The 21087-nt window shown below is 43.2% G+C and overlaps 1 protein-coding gene across 1 annotated transcript in view; it reads left to right on the forward strand.

Moving 5' to 3' along the window:
* The window catches only part of IKBKE (inhibitor of nuclear factor kappa B kinase subunit epsilon), a 162480-nt gene that overhangs the window by 60495 nt on the left and 80898 nt on the right, over window positions 1–21087 (forward strand). The window contains exons 7-8 of the mRNA XM_063955165.1: window positions 695–805; window positions 19884–20063. Of these exons, the coding sequence (XP_063811235.1) occupies window positions 695–805; window positions 19884–20063 (291 nt within the window). The remainder of the gene's footprint in view (window positions 1–694; window positions 806–19883; window positions 20064–21087) is intronic.

The following is a 21087-nucleotide window of genomic DNA, read 5'->3' on the forward strand; positions in this document are numbered from 1 at the left end:
TATTGCGGAAGGTCAAGAAACAATGGCAGAAACATGTGGCTCTGCAGGTCAACTACGTGGAGAAGACTTCCACATACCACATTTAACTTACTATCTCTTTCTGTTCATGGTAATAATTGAAACTTTATGATACTCCCTTGTAGATTCAGCCAATGCGGCATACAGGTGCAGGTCCTCATTTATTCCTGAGCACACAATGTGGCCACAACTACAGAGGACTTTTGTACAACTCTGAATCAGGCTCGAAGTGTCAACGGTATCAACGTTCATTGGGTGGTTTGGTTGTTAGGGCTGTGTAATAGGTTTATATTGAATTAGCCATATATGATGTGTCGAAATTGAGACACTGTAATAAAATTGAGACACTGTAATAGTATGGTCTCTGGAGCTATATAACATGATGCATGTGATGTGCTGGCCTACAGAGTATGAGCACTGCATCCAGGATATATGTATTTCTGGGAAGGTTGGTGTTTTAAAGTTTGGTAACCATAGTAATATACAGTAGATCATCTTATCAAATGTAAACTATTTTAATTAAATGGAGAATAGTGACATGAATGACTTCACTTTAAAAATTGCTAATTCAGTGGTAATGTTTGAGGAGCATTTTTGAGAGATAGTATTGTGTGAATAAAGCTGGCCTATTGGAGTTGTGTTATTATATTTTTACAAGTCTTTTATTAACATCCAGGCACAGAATAACGACTGAGAAGCCACAAGGAGCCATTGCCGGAGTGCAGAGGAAAGAGCGAGGTCCCATTGAGTGGATTTATGATTTCCCAGTTAACTGCCGCCTTTCTGAGTAAGACAATTACATTTTAATGAAATGCTTATTTCCTTGCAGTTTGTTAGTACAGTTTCCTTATTTGTGGTAAAACAATTATGTTGCTCAATCAGATGATGGTTACTATTTAGTGCTACAAATGACAATTTCAATTATTGTGATTGTTCACCAATTAGAGTGTATGAAGCATGACAGGTTTCTGTTTAACGCCTACAGAGGGGTTAATTTACAGCTAGCCTCCCTGCACATTAAACAGTCCTTCTAGTCACACCATGTTGAAGCTCCGAGCTTTGTTACGTGCAACTTTTTCCATTAAAATACATTTTATTCACAAAACTATGTGAATAGAACGTATAAGCAGCTTATGCTAATTAAAATGATTTGTGGCATGCCTATATTCTGTGTGGGACCATGGTTGTATCAGCATACGAAATGATACGTTACAGTGTTTCCTAGAAAACACTGTATCGTACCATTTTGTATGCAGTTACAGTCTCAGAACCTCAGAGAATATAGGCATGCCGCATATCATTGTAATCAGCAGAGTCTGCATGTGTGTTCTATTCACATAACGTAGCTGAAAGACGCCCGACACGTGACGTATTGAGGCAAGATTTGTAGGTGCAGTCCTTCCCACCCTCTTGAAAAATGGCACATGATTGCCCTGGGATATAACCATTCACTCATTTGTCATTGCAGTGCTATTTTTCTGTAAAGCCCTACACAAGGGTAGGAGCAGGGCAAGGGAGCTGTTACTTGGGGCATGCATTTTTAGATAAGGTTGTTGTGTGTTTACTAACCCTTTAAAAAACAACTTCTGTGTCACTTGAAAGATTCATTGATCAGAGGCAGACTGGTAATTGGCTGTATAGGAATGCTAGCTTTCATGATTGGTAATTAAACAAGTCTGTGATATTGTATCAGGTTGTGGGACTCTTAACTGCTCAGCGATAGCACATATCTATGAAAACATGAAAAAATGAGGGGAAAATCACCTTCTCTAAATAATGCTTGTATCCTGTACGTAAAAGATCTTTGGTAAAGAAATATTTAGTAAAACAGTGCTACGGTAGAAGTGAACTACATACAGCAGCAGACTCTACACTAGGGCTACATACACTTATGCTGGCTACTTTCTGAACAGTCTGTATATGTTAATCTCTCACCCCACCATTACCATATCATTCCTCAAGGCATCAAATACAACAGTAACTACTGCAATACGAGGGTTATGCAATAAGTTTCCAGATGTGGAGTGTATAGGTAGAGTGGACAAAATCTGACTGGTTGTGAACTGTAATCTCTGACTAAAGTTCTTGTGAAATGTCAAGGCACAGATATTTAGCAGCACTGCACACTGACGAAGTCAGCATGTTCACTTCCTCCACAAACTCATTATGGAGCTCAACAGAGTCCACTGTAGAGCCATGATATTCCACGACTAAAGAGTGGTCTGCAACAGCAGGAGAGATTTGACTGTCTGCAAGCTGCTTTTGGGGAGGAAGCATCGTAATTTTGGCATTGGAGACCATCCCTGGAAGAATCGGAGAGCTGCTGTCCACGAAGAACAACGTTGCTGCAATGTGGGCCATAGTTGAGGTGGATGCCAGGGTAACCGTGGCCCTCATAGGCATCTCATTGGGATCCATTTGCTTGATGCTCCACAAAAAGCTTGGCCTGAGCAAGTTTTCTGCAAGCTCGGTGCCCAATCAGCTGACTTGAAAGCAGAATGAGGCTCGGGTGACTTGCTTGCTGGCCAGATTTAATGGTGGTCGCTCAAACTCTGGGAGATCATCACTGGAGATAAATCCTGGATCTACAGTTTTGACCCCAAGGCCAAGCAACAGTCGACTCAGTGGACCCCAGTTGGAGGTGTGCCGCCACAGAAGTTCCAACATGAGCGCAGCATGGCCAAGCAGATGGTGGCTGTTTTTGTTGCCAAGACTAAATGCAAAAATCAAAAATGGGTATAACACAGCGCTCAGCTCTAAATGAATGTTCTAAATAATGTCTGTCTCCTTTTTGAAATTGGTTGTCCCTGTATACAAATGTAATGTGTTTCCTTGTTTCAAAATGGGATGTGATGAATTTTAAGTGTAACAGCTGCAATGAATATGAACACTGTGTTACTAATTACGCAATATATTAACATGAGGAGACACAAAGCTCCGCTCAAAGCAAACAATGGCTGATATATCACTTATAGTCAGTGCTGACACACTGATAAAGTTCAGATTATCCCAAAAGTAAAAATTAAAACTGAGGTCAATCAAAAAGACTGTATATGGATGAGTCGTGGCTAAAACTTCCAATAATTATGCCCAGGATCATTCTGAATAATGTTAGTTCATCATTCTGTCCATTGTTGATGGTAAATAAAAGTCAATTGTTCTTATACATTTTTGTCCTTTAAAATAAAAAATTATGGGGGATATATGTTCTGGGGTTGCGGCATCCCGTGACCCTCGGGTGCATATACTTACCCTTGTTCTTTGGCGGTGTCCAGAGCGGCTGCTGTCAGCTGCATCTTCATTCCTCCCCATCCCGGTCCTTGCTGGAAACTGCTGCTGTGTGCATGCCTGCACACCGATGCCTGTATTGATTGGGAACACCGGTACTTCCGGGTACCGGCAAGCTCGCTAGAGTGCATGATCCCCAGTGTCCTGCAGTGCTTACTGGTCGCTGTACTCTACTAGCCTGCAGAGGAGACTTGGGGTGTAATCGTGGAGAGGCTGACAGTACTTCTCCGGATGCCACCTGTGTGTGCCGTGTGTGTGTGTGTGTGTGTGTGTAGTTTCCTCCTTCTCCAACGCGTTTCAGCCTTTATTGGCCTTCCTCTGGGAGTAGTGCATGGAGTCATTGTCCATATCCAAACTTTAAATAGGTCACAGTGCTGTTCCTTCATTGGCTTAATGCTGACACGGAAATAAATTATCTAAATTGAAAATTAGTACTTTATAAGAATGACAAGAATTCATCATACTGTCGGCTCTAACAGCAAATAAAGTACTTAAAGGGGAGTCCAAACTGATTGAGACCAAGAAATCCAAAATACTAAGAGATAAATCTGGAATCAAGAAAAGAACACAACTTAAGGAAGTTCAAAAATCTGAAAAGAAAAAGGGATCACCCACGAAATTATCTATGAAAACCAGAGGACAGAATACTCTGATATACAAACGCTTAAACCTCATGTACCAACAGTATGTGTCCAAGTTACACATCAGGAAGGAACTACAAGAAAGAAATATAGAAATAGAAGAGGAACACTCGTATATATCAGCATCAGCCGACACAACTCTAGAAGAGTCGTTCTCAATTCATGAAGTAGAAGAGGACACACACTATGAAAATCTAGTCCAATTAGATTAGAAAACGGTTGGAACACAAGCCTTGCCCCAACAGAGGAGAACAGAGATTGCTCCAAGATAGAACCAGAAGACATCCGAGCAACAGGTCCAGAGAACCAAACAATCATCACATCACACATCAATACTAAGGAAGTGCCACGAAGTTACATTGAAGAAGAAACAACGTGTGCAACTCTTTCTTTTTTAGGACCAGGCACCCTTATGACAAGGATGGAAATGAACAACACTCCGATAAGAGCAGGAAAAAGAAAGTTGGAAGAACAAGAAGAGGATACAGGGGAGGAGAAAAAGCAAAGGTGTTACAAACACAAGAAGTACCAACATAGGGAAAACCATTTTCAATTTAAGTGACATCATACTCACAGAAGATTACCTTAAACTACTAGACAAAGGACTGACATTTGCTCCCACAATGACAAACGAAGCACCAATCAGGAATGCAGAGGACACTGACCACTTCAAACACACTAACCTTAAATTAGCATCTGACTTTTACCCAACCTACATGCAGGGATCACAAATGAATGCATTTGTATGAATGATGTAGAAAGACCGAGAAATTAGAACACAAGAAAACATTACAAAACAACCTTAGCAAAAAAGAAAGAAATATGCTACAAGAACTACAGGACAACAACTCCATAGTAGTGAAACCTGCGGATAAGGGTGGGGGAGTGGTCATTTTGAACAGATTACTTGAGGGAAGCACACAGGATATTGGGAGACACGACAACCTACAGGACCTTACAAAGTGATCCCACCATTACTTTCAAACTTGAAATGGACACTCTGATACAAAAAGGAAGGAGTACTGGAATACTGACAGATCACGAATACAAGTTCATACAGACAGAACATCCCATCATTCCCGTTTTCTACTACCTACCCAAGATACATAAAGACCCTATAACACCACCAAGTCACCCCATTATTCCAGGCATAGGTTCACTCACCACCAACCTTTCAGAGTATTTAGATAAATTCCTACAACCATTTGTACAGTAACAACGCAAATCCTCAATATCAAACAGTATGTGACATGGGATGATCAGATGTGGCTGGTGACCACCGACATAACATCGTTATACTCCATCATAAATCACGAACAAGGAATCAACAGTATTAGATATCATTTAGAGAAAGAAGATAACATACCCGTCAACTCCCAAGGAGAGGAGCTTACTACACAATTCCTGGAGAAGAAGTACAATGAAAGGACTGTGATGGAGGCACTTGAGGAAGTAACATCCTATGACAGATCGGATTTACTGAAATACAAATCACAAGAGACAAAAGAAAGGAGGGAAGAAGTACTGTTCATTACAGAATACTCCAGACAAGCATGACAATTAAAACACAGCCTAAAGAATCAATGGCCAATTTTGATGGACGATGAAAACCTAGCGGATCAACTACCAGATCAACCGAGAATAGTTTCTAGAAAAGCACCGGACTTGAGACAAAAATTAGTACACAATCATATCCCCCCTAAGAACATGAGACAAACAACTGTAACAGGAACAGCAATGAAAAAAGGTTTCTACCACTGTGGGACATGTTTGGGGTGCATGAATGCCAAAGCTAGAAGCATAAAACCAACAACACAATTCATCTCTCGAATAACGGACAAAGGAATAAAAAATAAAATATAGAATAACATGTAACAGCAAAGGCATAATCTACCTTTTAGTGTGTTACTGTCAGAAACAGTATGTAGGCAGAACCACAAGGGCTTTGAAAATCCATGTAAGTGAACATATAAGGAACATTAAGAGAGGATCAGAGGAACATAACCTGTCAAAACATTTCAAAGATGTCCATAAAACCGATCCAAGCTCATTGAAATTCATAGGGATTGAGGAGATAACACCGAATTGGCGAGGAGGGGATTTTGCAAATAAAATCAACAAAGCAGAACTGAGATGGATGTATGAATTAAAGACCTTTTCACCACGAGGATTGAATCTGGACAAAGAGATAAGATCAATCGTGTGCAAAAAATAATTGAGAAGAAGGACAATCACATAGAGAAAATAATGGACAAACTTGTAGAAACAACAACATATCTCAAATAGTACAATCAACGGAACACACTCACACCAATACAATTTACACCACTTTTGAATATGTTTCTCACACCACAATACATTGTGCAATTTTACTCCCAACCAGTTTTTTTGCTCATATTCATAATCAAAACCTCTCGTATCCTAATAGTTTCATAGTTTCAGAACCAGACCCTTAATTTTTATCATCAAAACCTGATTGCACGGATACAGCTCACTAGGAGCCTCATTATATAGATTTTATTTTTAACTGCACTTTATGAGGGATATGTTAATCACTAACTCCACAAGTCGGACACAAACAAAAAGAAATAAAGAAAAACTTTTAGGTGCGGTTAAATACATCATCCAACCGACACAGATTAACCAGATAGTGAGATCATATGTTATGTACTTTCACAAGAAATAGATTTCCTTTATACCACCAAATACAGGTAGTTTCACCTAGTGACAGAATGATCAGCATCACTACATAGCTCTAATGCTCAGTTACTCACGTATATTATACTAGATTGTACATCCACTATTTATAGGGATATTTCATTCATTATAGTTAAGACTATTAGGTTTAGGACAATTGTTTCAAATTTCAATCTATTATACTTATTTCCGGCATTGTTCACATTAGATTTCGATGTCTAATATTACTGGGACAGCATTTAGCAACAATTAGGAAAAGGGGGATGGAGGTCAGTAGCCACACCGACTGATATATGCAATCAGCATTCAGGGAAGTACTGTCGGCTCCTCCGTGATCGCACCCCAAGTCTCCTCTGCAGGCTAGTAGAATAGAGCAACCGGTAAGCGCTGCAGGACACTGGGGATCGTGCATTCTCTAGTGAACTTGCCGGTACCCAGAAGTCTCGCAGCCGCTGGTGGTCCAGGTCAACACAGGCATCGGTGTGCAGGCTTGCACACAGCAGCAGTTTCCAGCAAGGACCGGGATGGGGAGGAACGAAGATGCAGCTGACATCGGCTGCCCTGGACACCGCCAATGAACAAGAAGGGTAAGTATATGCACCTGAGGGTCATGGGACGCCGCACCCTCAGAACATATATCACCCATATTTTTTCTTTTAAAGGACAAAATGTATAAGAACAATTGACTTTTATTTACCATCAACAATGGACAGAATGATGAACTAACACTATTCAGAACGATCCTGGGCATAATTATTGGAAGCATTAACCACTACTCATCCGTTTATGGTCTTTCTCTGGCTGGGTCCACAGGATTATCCACAGGATAACATTGGGATATTGTCGAGCGACAGCGAAAATGGCACCAACACGGTCACGAGCTTTCTGGCCTCCCAGGATGCATTGGGGCCTTCACCATATAGTCCCGCCCACTGACCAGTTTTTTGCTTGGTGCGGCAGGAAGCCGCATGTTCTCAGGGCTGCTGAGAGTAGCAGCCTCAAGCTTTTATTATTTTATTTTTATAGACTTACTATATTTTTGAAAAGCGACTTCTCTTAACAGCGTCTTAAACGCATACTAGAAGAGTCGCTCCAACAACTCCCCACGGGGTCGCAACAACGCTTACCTTCGAGTATTAGTGCTGTCTCGACGGGCGTCTGTGTCGGATGTTCTAGCAGGTCCAGCAGACGTAACCAGGCTGTGGCCGGAGCATGGGGAGACGGTGAGTCTATGGACTTCCTCTTACTAGAGGGGTCAGGACACAGCTACACTGATTTGGTGGAGACTACAAACAGTGTGTTGATGCGCCGAACATCTCAAGTGCGACAGCGCTCCGCTCCGGGGATCATAGGCGCCAGGACTAGGTAGATGCCGCGATCCTGGGAGTTTAAGTCAACAGGGGGATTCAGACGCTCTCCTGGCCGCCCCTCTCCTCCGAGTTCATGGCCAGTTTCCGGGCGTCTCTCGTTTCATGAACTGAATGACCTCACTTCCGGCTCAGACGCTACCATGAGGGTACTCGGTCGCAGCTTAGACGCTGCAGTTGTGTACACTAGAGTTCCCGCTCAGACCGAGTCCCAGGCCTTAGCGTCTGCATACACGTGGAGCCGCTCAGCGTCCGTGTCCGTCAGTGAGCGACTGTGTCCGTTATCAGTTATCAAGTGCGGTAGTGTACATCAGTGGCGTCTGAATCCACTCAGCGTCTTACGAGCGTATTTGCTTGGATATGGAAGTGTGGTGAGTCTCCCTGTATCCCGCTCTCCGGAGGCAGGGTATACAGTACTAAAAATTCTCTCTACTTCTTAGTATGAATAGTTAATTTTTAGTACCTATTGCGTATGAGACCTGTATATTACTGTGTTTTCTGCATGTTATGTTGGAAAAAAGAACCAGTTAAAAAACAGAAGTACAATTTTCCTACTTATGTATAAGTTGTTATGGAGGTTGTATTCTCATATGGCAATGTCTACTGCTTTAACATGTGACTGACTACTAGTATGTGTGCTGACTTTTCTGTGTAATGTCAGTCCTGTTCTGACCCTCAAATCAGGTGCACTGTGGTCAGATTGATCTCACCTCTATATACTTACATATAGGGTGATTTTCAGTCACAAATTGTGTAGTCAATAACAGATTATTACCATGTCTATGAGCGGCAAAAGTGATGAGGAGAATTTACCAAGCACTCCTACAGCCCTAACATGCTTATCTTGTAAGTCAGGGGTAATTGATATGAATCAATTGGTCACTTATGAGGGTTTGTGTGCAAACTGTTTTGCTTTTCAGCTAAGTAAAAACCAGGAGTTGGTTCAACCACCAACAGAGCCACCATGGAATATGTTCGCAAAGACTCTATCTTCAATAGCGGACAGGTTAACTCCGGTAGCACCACCTCAAGGGTTAGGTTACACTATGCACCCATACATGCAGCTCCTTTCCTATGGTTTGGTTCCAGTAGCCTCTACAAGCAACCAAGGGACAGGTAAGACTAAGACAGACACGTCTGTGTGGCAGACTACACAAGATGATGCATCGGACGATGATACAATAGATTCGAATACTCCGTATGATGATCAGTCACAGAGTTTTAGTTCAGAAAATGTAGCTGAACTTATTAATGCTGTGAAGGCTGTTCTCTCGTTGGAAGAGCCAGCCAAGACAGTGTTAAAAGCTAAAGCACCTGTATTTACACGAACAAGATCAGTGAAAGCTGAATTCCCAGCGTCAGATGAACTGACGGAAATGATGGATGAGTCTTGGGCGGCGCCCACTAAACAGTATAAGATTCCTAAAAGATGGGATTCTTATTATCCATTTCCAGCTGTGGATTGTTCGAAAAGAGAAGTTCCTCTAAAAGTAGATGCACATGTTCTGCGACTTGTGCATAAATCTGCTTTACCACTGTCATCTACCTCACTAAATGATGTCACAGAGAGAAGGGTAGAGAGCCTTTTGAAAAATATATTTTCTCTAGTAGGAGCAGTGGTAAGACCTGCTATGGCTTCGGCCTGGGTAGCAAAGGCAATGGGCGAATGGATAGAGGAACTAGAGAATGACATCCCGTCTCCTACTAGGGAGCAAGAGGATTGTTTTTGCCATTTAAGACAATCTGCCCAGTATTTGGAAGAAGCAGCAATTGATGTAGGTACAGTTGCTTCTAAAGCTTCAGCCTTGACAGTAGTCGCTCGCAGAGCAGTTTGGCTACGGACCTGGAAGGCAGATGCGGAATCCAAGAAAGAATTGGAAGCATTGACTTTTGTCGGTAATATATTATTTGGAAAACCTTTATCGGACATCCTAGAATTAGAGGCTGAATCAAAGAAGGTCAGATTTCCGGTTGCCTATAACCCTAAATCCAAGGGTTTAAAATTTCACTATTTTCGTTGGCAAAGCAAGGCGAAAGCTAAAGAGGAGCCTAAGCAACCCCAGTTTAAATCCAGGGGTAGGAAGCAGTGGGCTAGCAAAAAGCCAGCTTCCAAACCTGAACAGAAACCATCAGCCTGAAGAGACGGGCCTCCGCCTGGAGGATTCCAGGGTTGGGGGCCGACTCCTTCATTTTGCACACATATGGCAACAGTCAACAACAGATGCTTGGGTGCAGAAGGTAGTATCTCAGGGGTATGGGTTCCCATTCAGGAGGCAGCCTCCTCAAAGATTTTTTTTGCACCAGCCCGTCTCGTATAGAGTCGAAGGCCAATGCCCTGCAAGAAGCAGTTCAGAAATAACTGCAGTCAGGTGTGATTGTCCCAGTACCTCCATCACAAAGGGGACAGGGGTTTTACTCCAATCTATTTCTAATCCAGAAACCAAATGGTTCATATCGACCAATTCTCAATCTGAAAATGTTGAACAAATACGTATGGATCCCGAGTTCCACATGGAGACGTTACGCTCCATAATGTTGGCTAAATGGAACCGGGAGATTACATGGTATCTCTGGATGTACGGGATGCTTACCTACATGTGCCTATAGCACTGTCGCATCAGTGTTACCTCAGGTTTGCTATCCTCCAGGAACATTTTCAGTTCCAAGCTTTGCCCTTCGGGCTAGCTACAGCACCCAGGGTGTTTACCAAGATCATGGTGGTTATGGCAGCTTGTCTGCGCAAACAGGGGATAAGAATATTCCCATACCTCGACGACCTGCTAATCCTAGGACATTCGCAGGATGTACTTTTGAGCCATCTACAACAGACAATAGTTTGTTTACAGAGACACGGGTGGCTCATAAATTGGGAAAAGTCGTCTCTGAATCCGTCACAGCGGATGGTCCATTTGGGGGCCATATTGGATTCAGACCTACAGAAAGTTCTCCTACCATAGAAAAAGATAGTCAAGGTGCAGGTCATGGCTCATGAATCGTTGCACATCTAGACATTGTCATTCCATGCAGCAATGCGACTGTTGGGTCTGATGGTATCAACCTTCGATATGGTGGAATATGCGCAATTCCACTCCAGACTATTGCAGCACCTTATTTTGACCAAATGGAACGGAAATCATCAGACGATAAAAAAGCAGATGATAAAGATTCCAGTAAACGTAAAAAGGTCTCTAGCGTGGTGGCTACAGACAGACCATTTAAGCAAGGGGAGACCCTTTTGGATAAAAGAGTGGCAAGTCCTGACAACAGATGCCAGCCTGCAAGGCTGGGGTGCGGTACTCGGAAGCCTGTGGTTCCATGGAAAATGGACCGCAAGGGAAAGTCGCCTGCCAATAAATCTGTTGGAAATAAGGGCCATTTACTTGGCTCTAGTTCAGGCAAAGGACAGTCTGCAAGGAAGACCAGTCCAGATTCACTCAGACAATGCGACAGCAGTAGCATACCTCAATCATCAAGGAGGAACTCACAGCAAGAGACTGATGGAGGAAGTAACTCCCATTCTAAGATGGGCAGAACTCCATCTCCCAGCATTGTCCGCAGTATTTGTCCTGGGTGTACTAAACTGGGAAGCGGATTTTCTCAGTCGGCACACCATTCAGGAAACCGAATGGGCACTACACCCAGAAGTGTTTCAGACACTAGTGAACAGATGGGGTCTACCAGAGATAGACCTTATGGCGTCTCGTCTAAACAACAAGGTTCCAAGATACGGATCGAGAACAAGGGACACAGGAGTGGTCCTTGTAGACGCACTGTCAGTAGAATGGAGGTTTCAGCTGGCGTATCTGTTCCCAGCAATATCTCTGTTACCCAGAGTAGTGAGAAAGATAAAACAAGCAAGAGGAGCAATGATTCTAATAGCTCCAGCTTGGCCAAGAAGGCATTGGTACACAGATCTGTTGAGAATGTCCGTGGAAGCGCCGATCCTGCTCACTAAACGTCCAGATCTGCTAATGCAGGGTCCTTGTTGTCACAGTCATCTGGATTGCCTGTCTTTGACGGCATGGCTGTTGAAACCTCTATCTTAGAGGCTAAAGGATTTTCAAAACAAGTAATCCAAACTATGCTTAGAGCAAGAAAGCCTTCTTCGGCCCGTGTGTATCATAGAATATGGCAAGCCTATATTCATTGGTGTACTGGAAAAAATTCAATCCGAGATCTTTTAAAGTGTCCAGGATTTTGGATTTCCTTCAAGCAGGATTGGATAAAGGTTAAAGGATAATGAAAGTTGCTTCCTGAGGGTTCAAGTATCAGCGTTCACTGGATGGTTTCAGCGAAATATTGCTGATTTACAGCATGTACGTACATTTTTTCAAGGAGTAGTACATATTCAACCTCCATTTGTTCCTCCTGCGGCTCCCTGGGATTTGAATTTAGTTCTTAAATTTCTCCAGGGTCCTCTGTTTGAACCACTTAAGAGAGCAGATCTTAAGTGGTTAACGGTTAAAGTTCTTTTTTTACTGGCAATGGCGTCAGCCAGAAGAGTGTCAGATTTAGGAGCATTATCGTGTAAGTCTCCTTTCCTAAGTTTTTTTCCAGACAGAGCAGTTCTCATAACGAGATCTAGTTATCTTCCAAAGGTGGTATCAAAGTTTCACCTGAATGAAGAGATTGTAGTCCCAGCTTTTCAGGTATCGGGACTTTCTGCGGGAGAAGCGTCGCCGGACGTGGTCCGGGCTTTAAAAATCTACATAGATCATGCTAGTGCCATCAGAACAACAGATTCTCTCTTCATCCTCTATGGATTTCATAGACGAGGATGGCCTGCTAGTAAACAGACGCTGGCGAGATGGCTCCGAATGGTTATATCAGAAGCTTATTCTCATGCAGATCTCCCTATTCCGGCTAATGTCTCTGCACACTCTACACATAAGGTAGGTCCTTCTTGGGCAGCACAACGGGGTGCTTCAGCAGAACAGATATGTAGGGCAGCCACATGGTCTTCCATAAACACATTCATTAGACATTATGCCTTGGATACTTTTGCCTCTCATGACGCAGACTTCGGGCGAAAGGTCTTCCTGTGCAATCAGGAGCGTCCCCACGATGAAAATGGCTTTGGGAATCCCAATGTTATCCTGTGGATAATCCTGTGGACCCAGCCAGAGAAATATACGTTATGGTAAGAACTTACCATTGATAACGTGATTTCTCTTATGTCCACAGGTATCCACAGGGATCCCACCCTGACGCATCTGATTTGAGGATCTAGACAATCACTAAAACCTCTTCCTTCTTGTATGGAAGGGTGTGCATGTGTGTTCTTATCGCCTAAACAGGTCTCTACCTGATGTTCCTGCCTAAAATCGCTGTGGAAAGAACTGGTTTGACTGAGTCAGTGGGCGGGACTATATGGTGAAGGCCCCAATGCATCCTGGGAGGCCAGAAAGCTCGTGACCGTGTTGGTGCCATTTTCGCTGTCGCTCGACAATATCCCAATGTTATCCTGTGGATACCTGTGGACATACACGTTATCAACGGTAAGTTCTTACCATAACGTATATTTTTGATTGACCTCAGTTTTCATTTTTATTTTTTGGGATAATTTGAACATTATCAGTGTGTCAACACTGACTATAAGTGATATATCAGCCATTATTTGCTTTGAGCGGAGCTTTGTGTCTCCTCATGGTAATATATTGCGTAATTAGTAACACAGTGTTCATATTCATTGCAGCTGTTACATTGTTAACATTCATCACATCCCATTTTGAAACAAGGAAACACATTACATTTGTATACAGGGACAACCAATTTCAAGGAGGAGACCGACATTATTTTGAACATTCAGTTAGAACTAAGCGCTGTGTTATACCCGTTTTTGCATGTAGTAATGAGTAGGAGAGATCACCTATAAACAAAAGCAGCTCCCACCATCTCTGTGCGCAGGTAATACCATCCCTTGTTGCATTGTTGCTAAGACTGGCCATATATCTACTGTACCACACATGCAGCAACGCAAAGTCACTGGGGACTGGTACCCCAACCAGTGCCTGCAAATGCTGGAAGACATTTCCAGGCACTGTCTAAAAAATCACGCTCGTGGTGCCCTTGTCAGTTACGACAGTGCAATGACCACAAGTCCAGGAAAGTGGCGGATTTTCTGTTCCATGAACACATCCGCCGTCCAGGCCCATCCAACCTCTTTGTGTTCTCACAAATCAAGCGCAAGATGCGTAGGGTTCGTTTTGAGTCACCGGAAGCTGCAGTGGGGACCATTATTTATTTATTTATTTATTTATTTATTTATTACATGTCTTATAAAGCGCAGCATATTCCGTTCCATTATCCTGCATATAGAAGACATACCTACTTTGGACTGGTCCCACTGCTTCAGTAAGTGGCTTGAGTGCGTGCGGCTTGGCATAGACTCTGCAAAAATTTAATGTTCACTTTGTGCATTTGGGAACCCATTGCATACCCTTCATATACTGTACATAAACACCAATACAGAATTTCATTGTGCACTTGTCCCTTATTGCACCGTTCTAGCTTCCCCTATAACCTCTTTCCTCAGCAAGTTATGCAAGTGATAACTCTTTTCTATAATGTCTCTCTTTTATATAATGTCTGATAGATATCACAGGATCATTGTACAACTGCAAAATGAAATGACAAAGCTGAGTTGCAGCTTATTGTAACCACACTTTAACCTATAAAGGGACTCTAGGTTACCGATTACCTTGTTGTCTAAAGGGTACCCACCCTTAACCTCCCATTAAGGGGGTACATTTAACAGTGACTCCACCTAAGTATTGGTTAATATTATGGGCCTACTTGGGAAAACCCTTTCCAGTGTTGTATATACCCCCTGTCTTAAGGTAAGATGTGGTATGGGTCACAGGATACTGTACAGCCACTCATGTACACCAATCCGGATTCCCAATCATAATAGTTATTACTCCACCTTAAGCCATTAGCAACTTAATAGCATAAAGTTCAAGGTTAGGTGGATACATAATAGGATAATACATAACGGGTAACCAATACACACCAAATTTCATAACAATTGGTTCACTTAACATAGCTTTACAGATTTCACTTATTAAATCACTATAACTCTTTCCACTGAGCTCAGAAATGTTATCAGTTATAAATCAGTTCACACATATATATATATATATATATATATATATACACTGCTCAAAAAAATAAAGGGAACACTAAAATAACACATCCTAGATTTATTTATTTATTACCAGTTATTTATATAGCGCACACATATTCCGCAGCGCTTTACAGAGAATATTTGGCCATTCACATCAGTCCCTGCCCCAGTGGAGCTTACAATCTATATTCCCTATCACATGTACACACACACACATTCACACTAGGGTTAATTTTTGTTGAGAGCCAATTAACCTACCAGTATATTTTTGGATTGTGGGAGGAAACCGGAGTACCCGGAGGAAACCCACGCAAGTACGGGGAGAATATACAAACTCCACACAGTTAGGATCTGAATGAATGAAATATTCTTATTAAATACGTTGTTCTTTACATAGTTGAATGTGCTGACAACAAAATCACACAAAAATTATCAATGGAAATCAAATTTATTAACCCATGGAGGTCTGGATTTGGAGTCACACTCAAAATTAAAGTGGAAAAACACACTACAGGCTGATCCAACTTTGATGTAATATCCTTAAAAACAAGTCAAAATGAGGCTCAGTAGTGTGTGTGGTCTCCACGTGCCTGTATGACCCCCTTACAACGCCTGGGCATGCTCCTGATGAGGTGGTGGATGGTCTTCTGAGGGATCTCCTCCCAGACCTGGACTAAAGCATCCGCCAACTCCTGGACAGTCTGTGGTGCAACGTGGCGTTGGTGGATGGAGCGAGACATGATGTCCCAGATGTGCTCAATTGGATTCAGGTCTGGGGAACGGGCGGGCCAGTCCATAGCATCAATGCCTTTGTCTTGCAGGAACTGCTGACACACTCCAGCCACATGAGGTCTAGCATTGTCTTGCATTAGGAGGAACCCAGGGCCAACCGCACCATCATATGGTCTCACAAGGGGTCTGAGGATCTCATCTCGGTACCTAATGGCAGTCAGGCTACCTCTGGCGAGCACATGGAGGGCTGTGCGGCCCCCCAAAGAAATGCCACCCCACACCATTACTGACCCACTGCCAAACCGGTCGTACTGGAGGATGTTGCAGGCAGCAGAACATTCTCCTTGGCGTCTCCAGACTCTGTCACGTCTGTCACATGTGCTCAGTGAGAACCTGCTTTCATCTGTGAAGAGCACAGGGCGCCAGTGGCGAATTTGCCAATCTTGGTGTTCTCTGGCAAATGCCAAACATCCTGCACGGTGTTGGGCTGTAAGCACAACCCCCACCTGTGGATGTCGGGCCCTCATACCACCCTCATGGAGTCTGTTTCTGATCGTTTGAATAGACACATGCACATTTGTGGCTTGCTGGAGGTCATTTTGCAGGGCTCTGGCAGTGTTCCTCCTGTTCCGCCGAGCCCCACTCAAAAAAATAAAGGGAACACTTAAACAACACAATGTAACTCCAAGTCAATCACACTACTGTGAAATCAAACTGTCCACTTAGGAAGCAACACTGATTGACAATCAATTTCACATGCTGTTCTGCAAATGGAATAGACAACAGGTGGAAATGATAGGCAATTAGCAAGACAGCCCCAATAAAGGAGTTGGTCTGCAGATGGTGACCACAGACCACTTCTCAGCTCCTATGCTTTCTGGCTGATGTTGTGGTCACTTTTGAAAGCTGGCGGTGCTTTCACTCTAGTGGTAGCATGAGACGGAGTCTACAACCCACACAAGTGGCTCAGGTAGTGCAGCTCATCCAGGATGGCACATCAATGCGAGCTGTGGCAAGAAGGTTTGCTGTGTATGTCAGCGTAATGTCCAGAGCATGGAGGCACTAACAGGAGACAGGCCAGTACATAAGGAGACGTGGAGGAGGCCATAGGAGGGCAACAACCCAGCAGCAGGACCGCTATCTCCGCCTTTGTGCAAGGAGGAACAGGAGGAGCACTGCCAGAGCCCTGCAAAATGACCTCCAGCAAGCCACAAATGTGCATGCGTCTACTCAAACGATCAGAAACAGACTCCATGAGGGTGGTATGAGAGCCCAACGTCCACAGGTGGGGGTTGTGCTTACAGCCCAACACCGTGCAGGATGTTTGGCATTTGCCAGAGAACACCAAGATTGGCAAATTCGCCACTGGTGCCCTGTGTTCTTCACAGATGAAAGCAGGTTCTTACTGAGCACATGTGACAGAGTCTGGAGACGCCAAGGAGAACGTTCTGCTGCCTGCAACATCCTCCAGCATGACCGGTTTGGCAGTGGGTCAGTAATGGTGTGGGGTGGCATTTCTTTGGGGGGCCACACAGCCCTCCATGTGCTCGCCAGAGGTAACCTGATGCCATTAGGTACCGAGATGAGATCCTCAGACCCCTTGTGAGACCATATGCTGCTGCGGTTGGCCCTGGGTTCCTCCTAATGCAAGACAATGCTAGACCTCATGTGGCTGGAGTATGTCAGCAGTTCCTGCAAGACAAAGGCATTGATGCTATGGACTGGCCCACCCATTCCCCAGACCTGAATCCAATTGAGCACATCTGGGACATCATGTATCGCTCCATCCACCAACGCCACGTTGCACCACAGACTGTCCAGGAGTTGGCGGTTACTTTAGTCCAGGTCTGGGAGGAGATCCCTCAGGAGACCATCCGCCACCTCATCAGGAGCATGCCCAGGCATTGTAGGGAGGTCATACAGGCACGTGGAGGCCACACACACTACTGAGCCTCATTTTGACTTGTTTTAAGGACATTACATCAATGTTGGATCAGCCTGTAGTGTGTTTTTCCACTTTAATTTTGAGTGTGACTCCAAATCCAGACCTCCATGGGTTAATAAATGTGATTTCCGTTGATAATTTTTGTGTGATTTTGCTGTCAGCACATTCAACTATGTAAAGAACAAAGTATTTAATAAGAATATTTCATTCATTCAGATCTAGGATGTGATGTTTAAGGGTTCCCTTTATTTTTTTTGAGCAGTGTGTGTGTGTGTGTGTGTGTGTGTGTGTGTGTGTGTGTGTGTATATGGAGTGTTCTGAAAAAATATATACTGATTTATACATTTAATTGTCTTTTATTTTAAATCACACATTTCATAGCAGTCATACCCAGGTTTAGAACCCATGACCTGTTACACTGGTAGCAGACACTTTACTGATGGAGTTATTTGCTCCTGTAGAGGAAGCATGAGAATTCTAACTATATAAAGTTACGTGTAATTGTCAGAGAAGTATCTTCATATAGTTAAAATTCTCATATTTCCATACAGGAGCAAACAGCTTGCATCAGAGTGGTGTCTGCTTCCAGTGTAATAGGTTGTGGTTTCTAATCCTGGGTATGTACTTGTTAAATGTGTATCTACAATATAATAAAAAGAGTGTGTGGTGTAAGGTGCAGGGACCAGTGAGGAAGTTGGCCACTGAAAAGACAGCGACAGCTATCAATTAACTTAATTCAATGGTGTCACAAAATGGTGATCCCAGTGTCGGTATGCTGCCGGGATCCTGGCGTTGGTCAGCCATACTACACCTGTAACAGGAATGTGCCTGTGAGCAAATATAACATCCTCCCTATATCCCACCTAATATCACTTGAATCAAATTTCTCAATTAATTACAACTTTGTTAAGTATACAGCACATTGGCTGCTCATGTATTATACATGAACTCATAAGCGTAGGGGATCTTTACTTCAGGTGTTACAATTTATGTGCACATATTAATATACTAGACATGTACTAGTCTACATTTTACAAAGGTAGTCCCATCTCAGACAATGCAAGAACCAGGTCTCTGTTCACCAAGACATAATACCAGTGTCCATCCCTCAAAGTTGACTGGAATATATGAAATGTAATCTTTGTTTTACATTGTGAAGTATAAATTGGTGCATTAGTAGGTTATGTCACTTCACTATGTGGCCAAGACCTCAAATCAGAAAAGAACAATTGTGCCTATACACAATAGTTGCTATCTTGACCTGCTATCTACAGATGTAGCCATGCTCATCTTTGCTGCTATGTGGAATTCTGCAACATGGCTGGCTGCGTGGCATGCCAGGATGCAAGTATTCGGAGACGGTGATCGCTCCATTAATTCCTAATGGAATTAGTGGAGCATCGCTAGGAATTAATGGAGCAATCGCCAGCTGTGAATAGTCACAGCCTGGCACACCATGCAGCATGCCGCGGTTCTAAGTATGTCTACATCTCTGATTGAGAGGCAGAGGAGTTCATGAGGCGGTGGTGGACACTATGATGCATGGTAAAAGCTGATTTCAAAGAATCGATTACTACATGGCAATGGAGGACTTGACGTCTTCTTCCGAACAATCTGCTTCTCGATTCACAGCCGTCTGCTTTGACTGGCTGGAATTCAAAGGAACGCAGGAATACAAAACCTTTTCGCTACTTTCCCCCCCTACGACATCTTAGGGTTGTGATGGTGATGGCGGTCTATCCATCTTTCTCTTTTTTTTCTCTTTCTTTCCCTTTTTTCTGTCTGTTTTATTTGTTTCTTGTATGTTCTGTTTTTCTTGTTATGATTACTTGAAGATAATACAGTTTACTGACTCAAGTTAAGTAGGCTGATGATATTATACATAGCTTTTGTTCTCTGTATGCTTAGTCTACGACTGTTATGTCAGCTTATGCTACGATAATTCTTGTACTGTATGCAATTTTTTCGAGCTGTATACTGTTATTTCTTTACTAATAAAACACAATTTGCAAAAAAAAATAAAAAATACAACGTATGAGTTTTGATAATTGTTAGCTGCTTCTTTACAGAGGATTGAAGACCCAGCTGAAATCCATCCTTCCAAATATCCTCGAAGCTGACCAGGACAAATGTTGGGGCTTTGATCAGTTCTTTGCTGAGACCAACAACATGCTGGAGAGGATGGCCATCCAAGTGTTCTCTTTGCCCCATGCCCGGATGCTGAAGATTTACTTACACCATTATAATTCGTAAGCATTTTAACTGCACTGTTGCAAATAAATAAATAAAACTCAAGGGGGTATATTTACTAAGATCCGTGTTTCTGCCGAATCGGTGGGAGTTTAAACTCGAATTTTATCGGACGTATTTTTCTGCAACTTTTTGAAATCTTTTTGGGAATTTACTAAGCTGCCGAGTTTTCGATGTTATTCGTATTGTCGGGCAGTGTTTTACGGGAGTGATGAGTAAAACACTGCCGGACATAACGCAATGAAGCCCAGCTAGATCAGTGAGATCCATGCAGGGCTTCATTGTGTACGGTGTTAAAAGTGATTACAAAAAAAAAATTACGTGGGGTCCCCCCTCCTAAGCATAACCATCCTTGGGCTCTTTGAGCTGGTCCTGGTTGTTTAAATACCGGGGAAAAGTGACTGGGGTCCCCCTGTATTTAGACAACCAGCACCGGGCTCCACTAGCGCAGAAGATAATGCCACAGCCGGGGACACTTTTATACTAGCTCCTGTGGCCGTGGTATTACCCCCCCAACTAGTCACCCCTGGCCGGGGTACCCTGGGGAAGTGGGGACCCCTTAAATCATGGGGTCCCCCCCTCCAGGCACCCAAGGGCCAGGGGTGAAGCCTGAGTCTGTACCCCCCTCATCCCTGGGTTGGTGGATGGGGGGCTGAAAGCCTTTTTGTGTGTAAAAAAAGAATATTGTCTTTTGTTTCAGAACTACAAGTCCCAGAAAGCCTCTCCCGCTTGCCGGTACTTGGAGAACCACAAGTACCAGCATGCGGGGAAATAACGGGCCCGCTGGTACCTGTAGTTCTACAACAAAAGAAATACCCCAATAAAAACAAGACTCACACACCGTGATAGTACAAATTTATTAAAACACACTTACACACTCAACATACTTACCTACATCCCACGCCGCCCAATCACGTCACCTTCTCCATGTTGAATTCAAACCTTTACCTGTAAAACCAAAATTCCAATATACTCGCCTATTATCCAGTGATGATCTGTCCTCTTCGTTCCTGCAGTAATCCA

The sequence above is a fragment of the Pseudophryne corroboree genome, chromosome 2, assembly GCF_028390025.1.
Source record: "Pseudophryne corroboree isolate aPseCor3 chromosome 2, aPseCor3.hap2, whole genome shotgun sequence".
NCBI lineage: Eukaryota > Metazoa > Chordata > Amphibia > Anura > Myobatrachidae > Pseudophryne > Pseudophryne corroboree.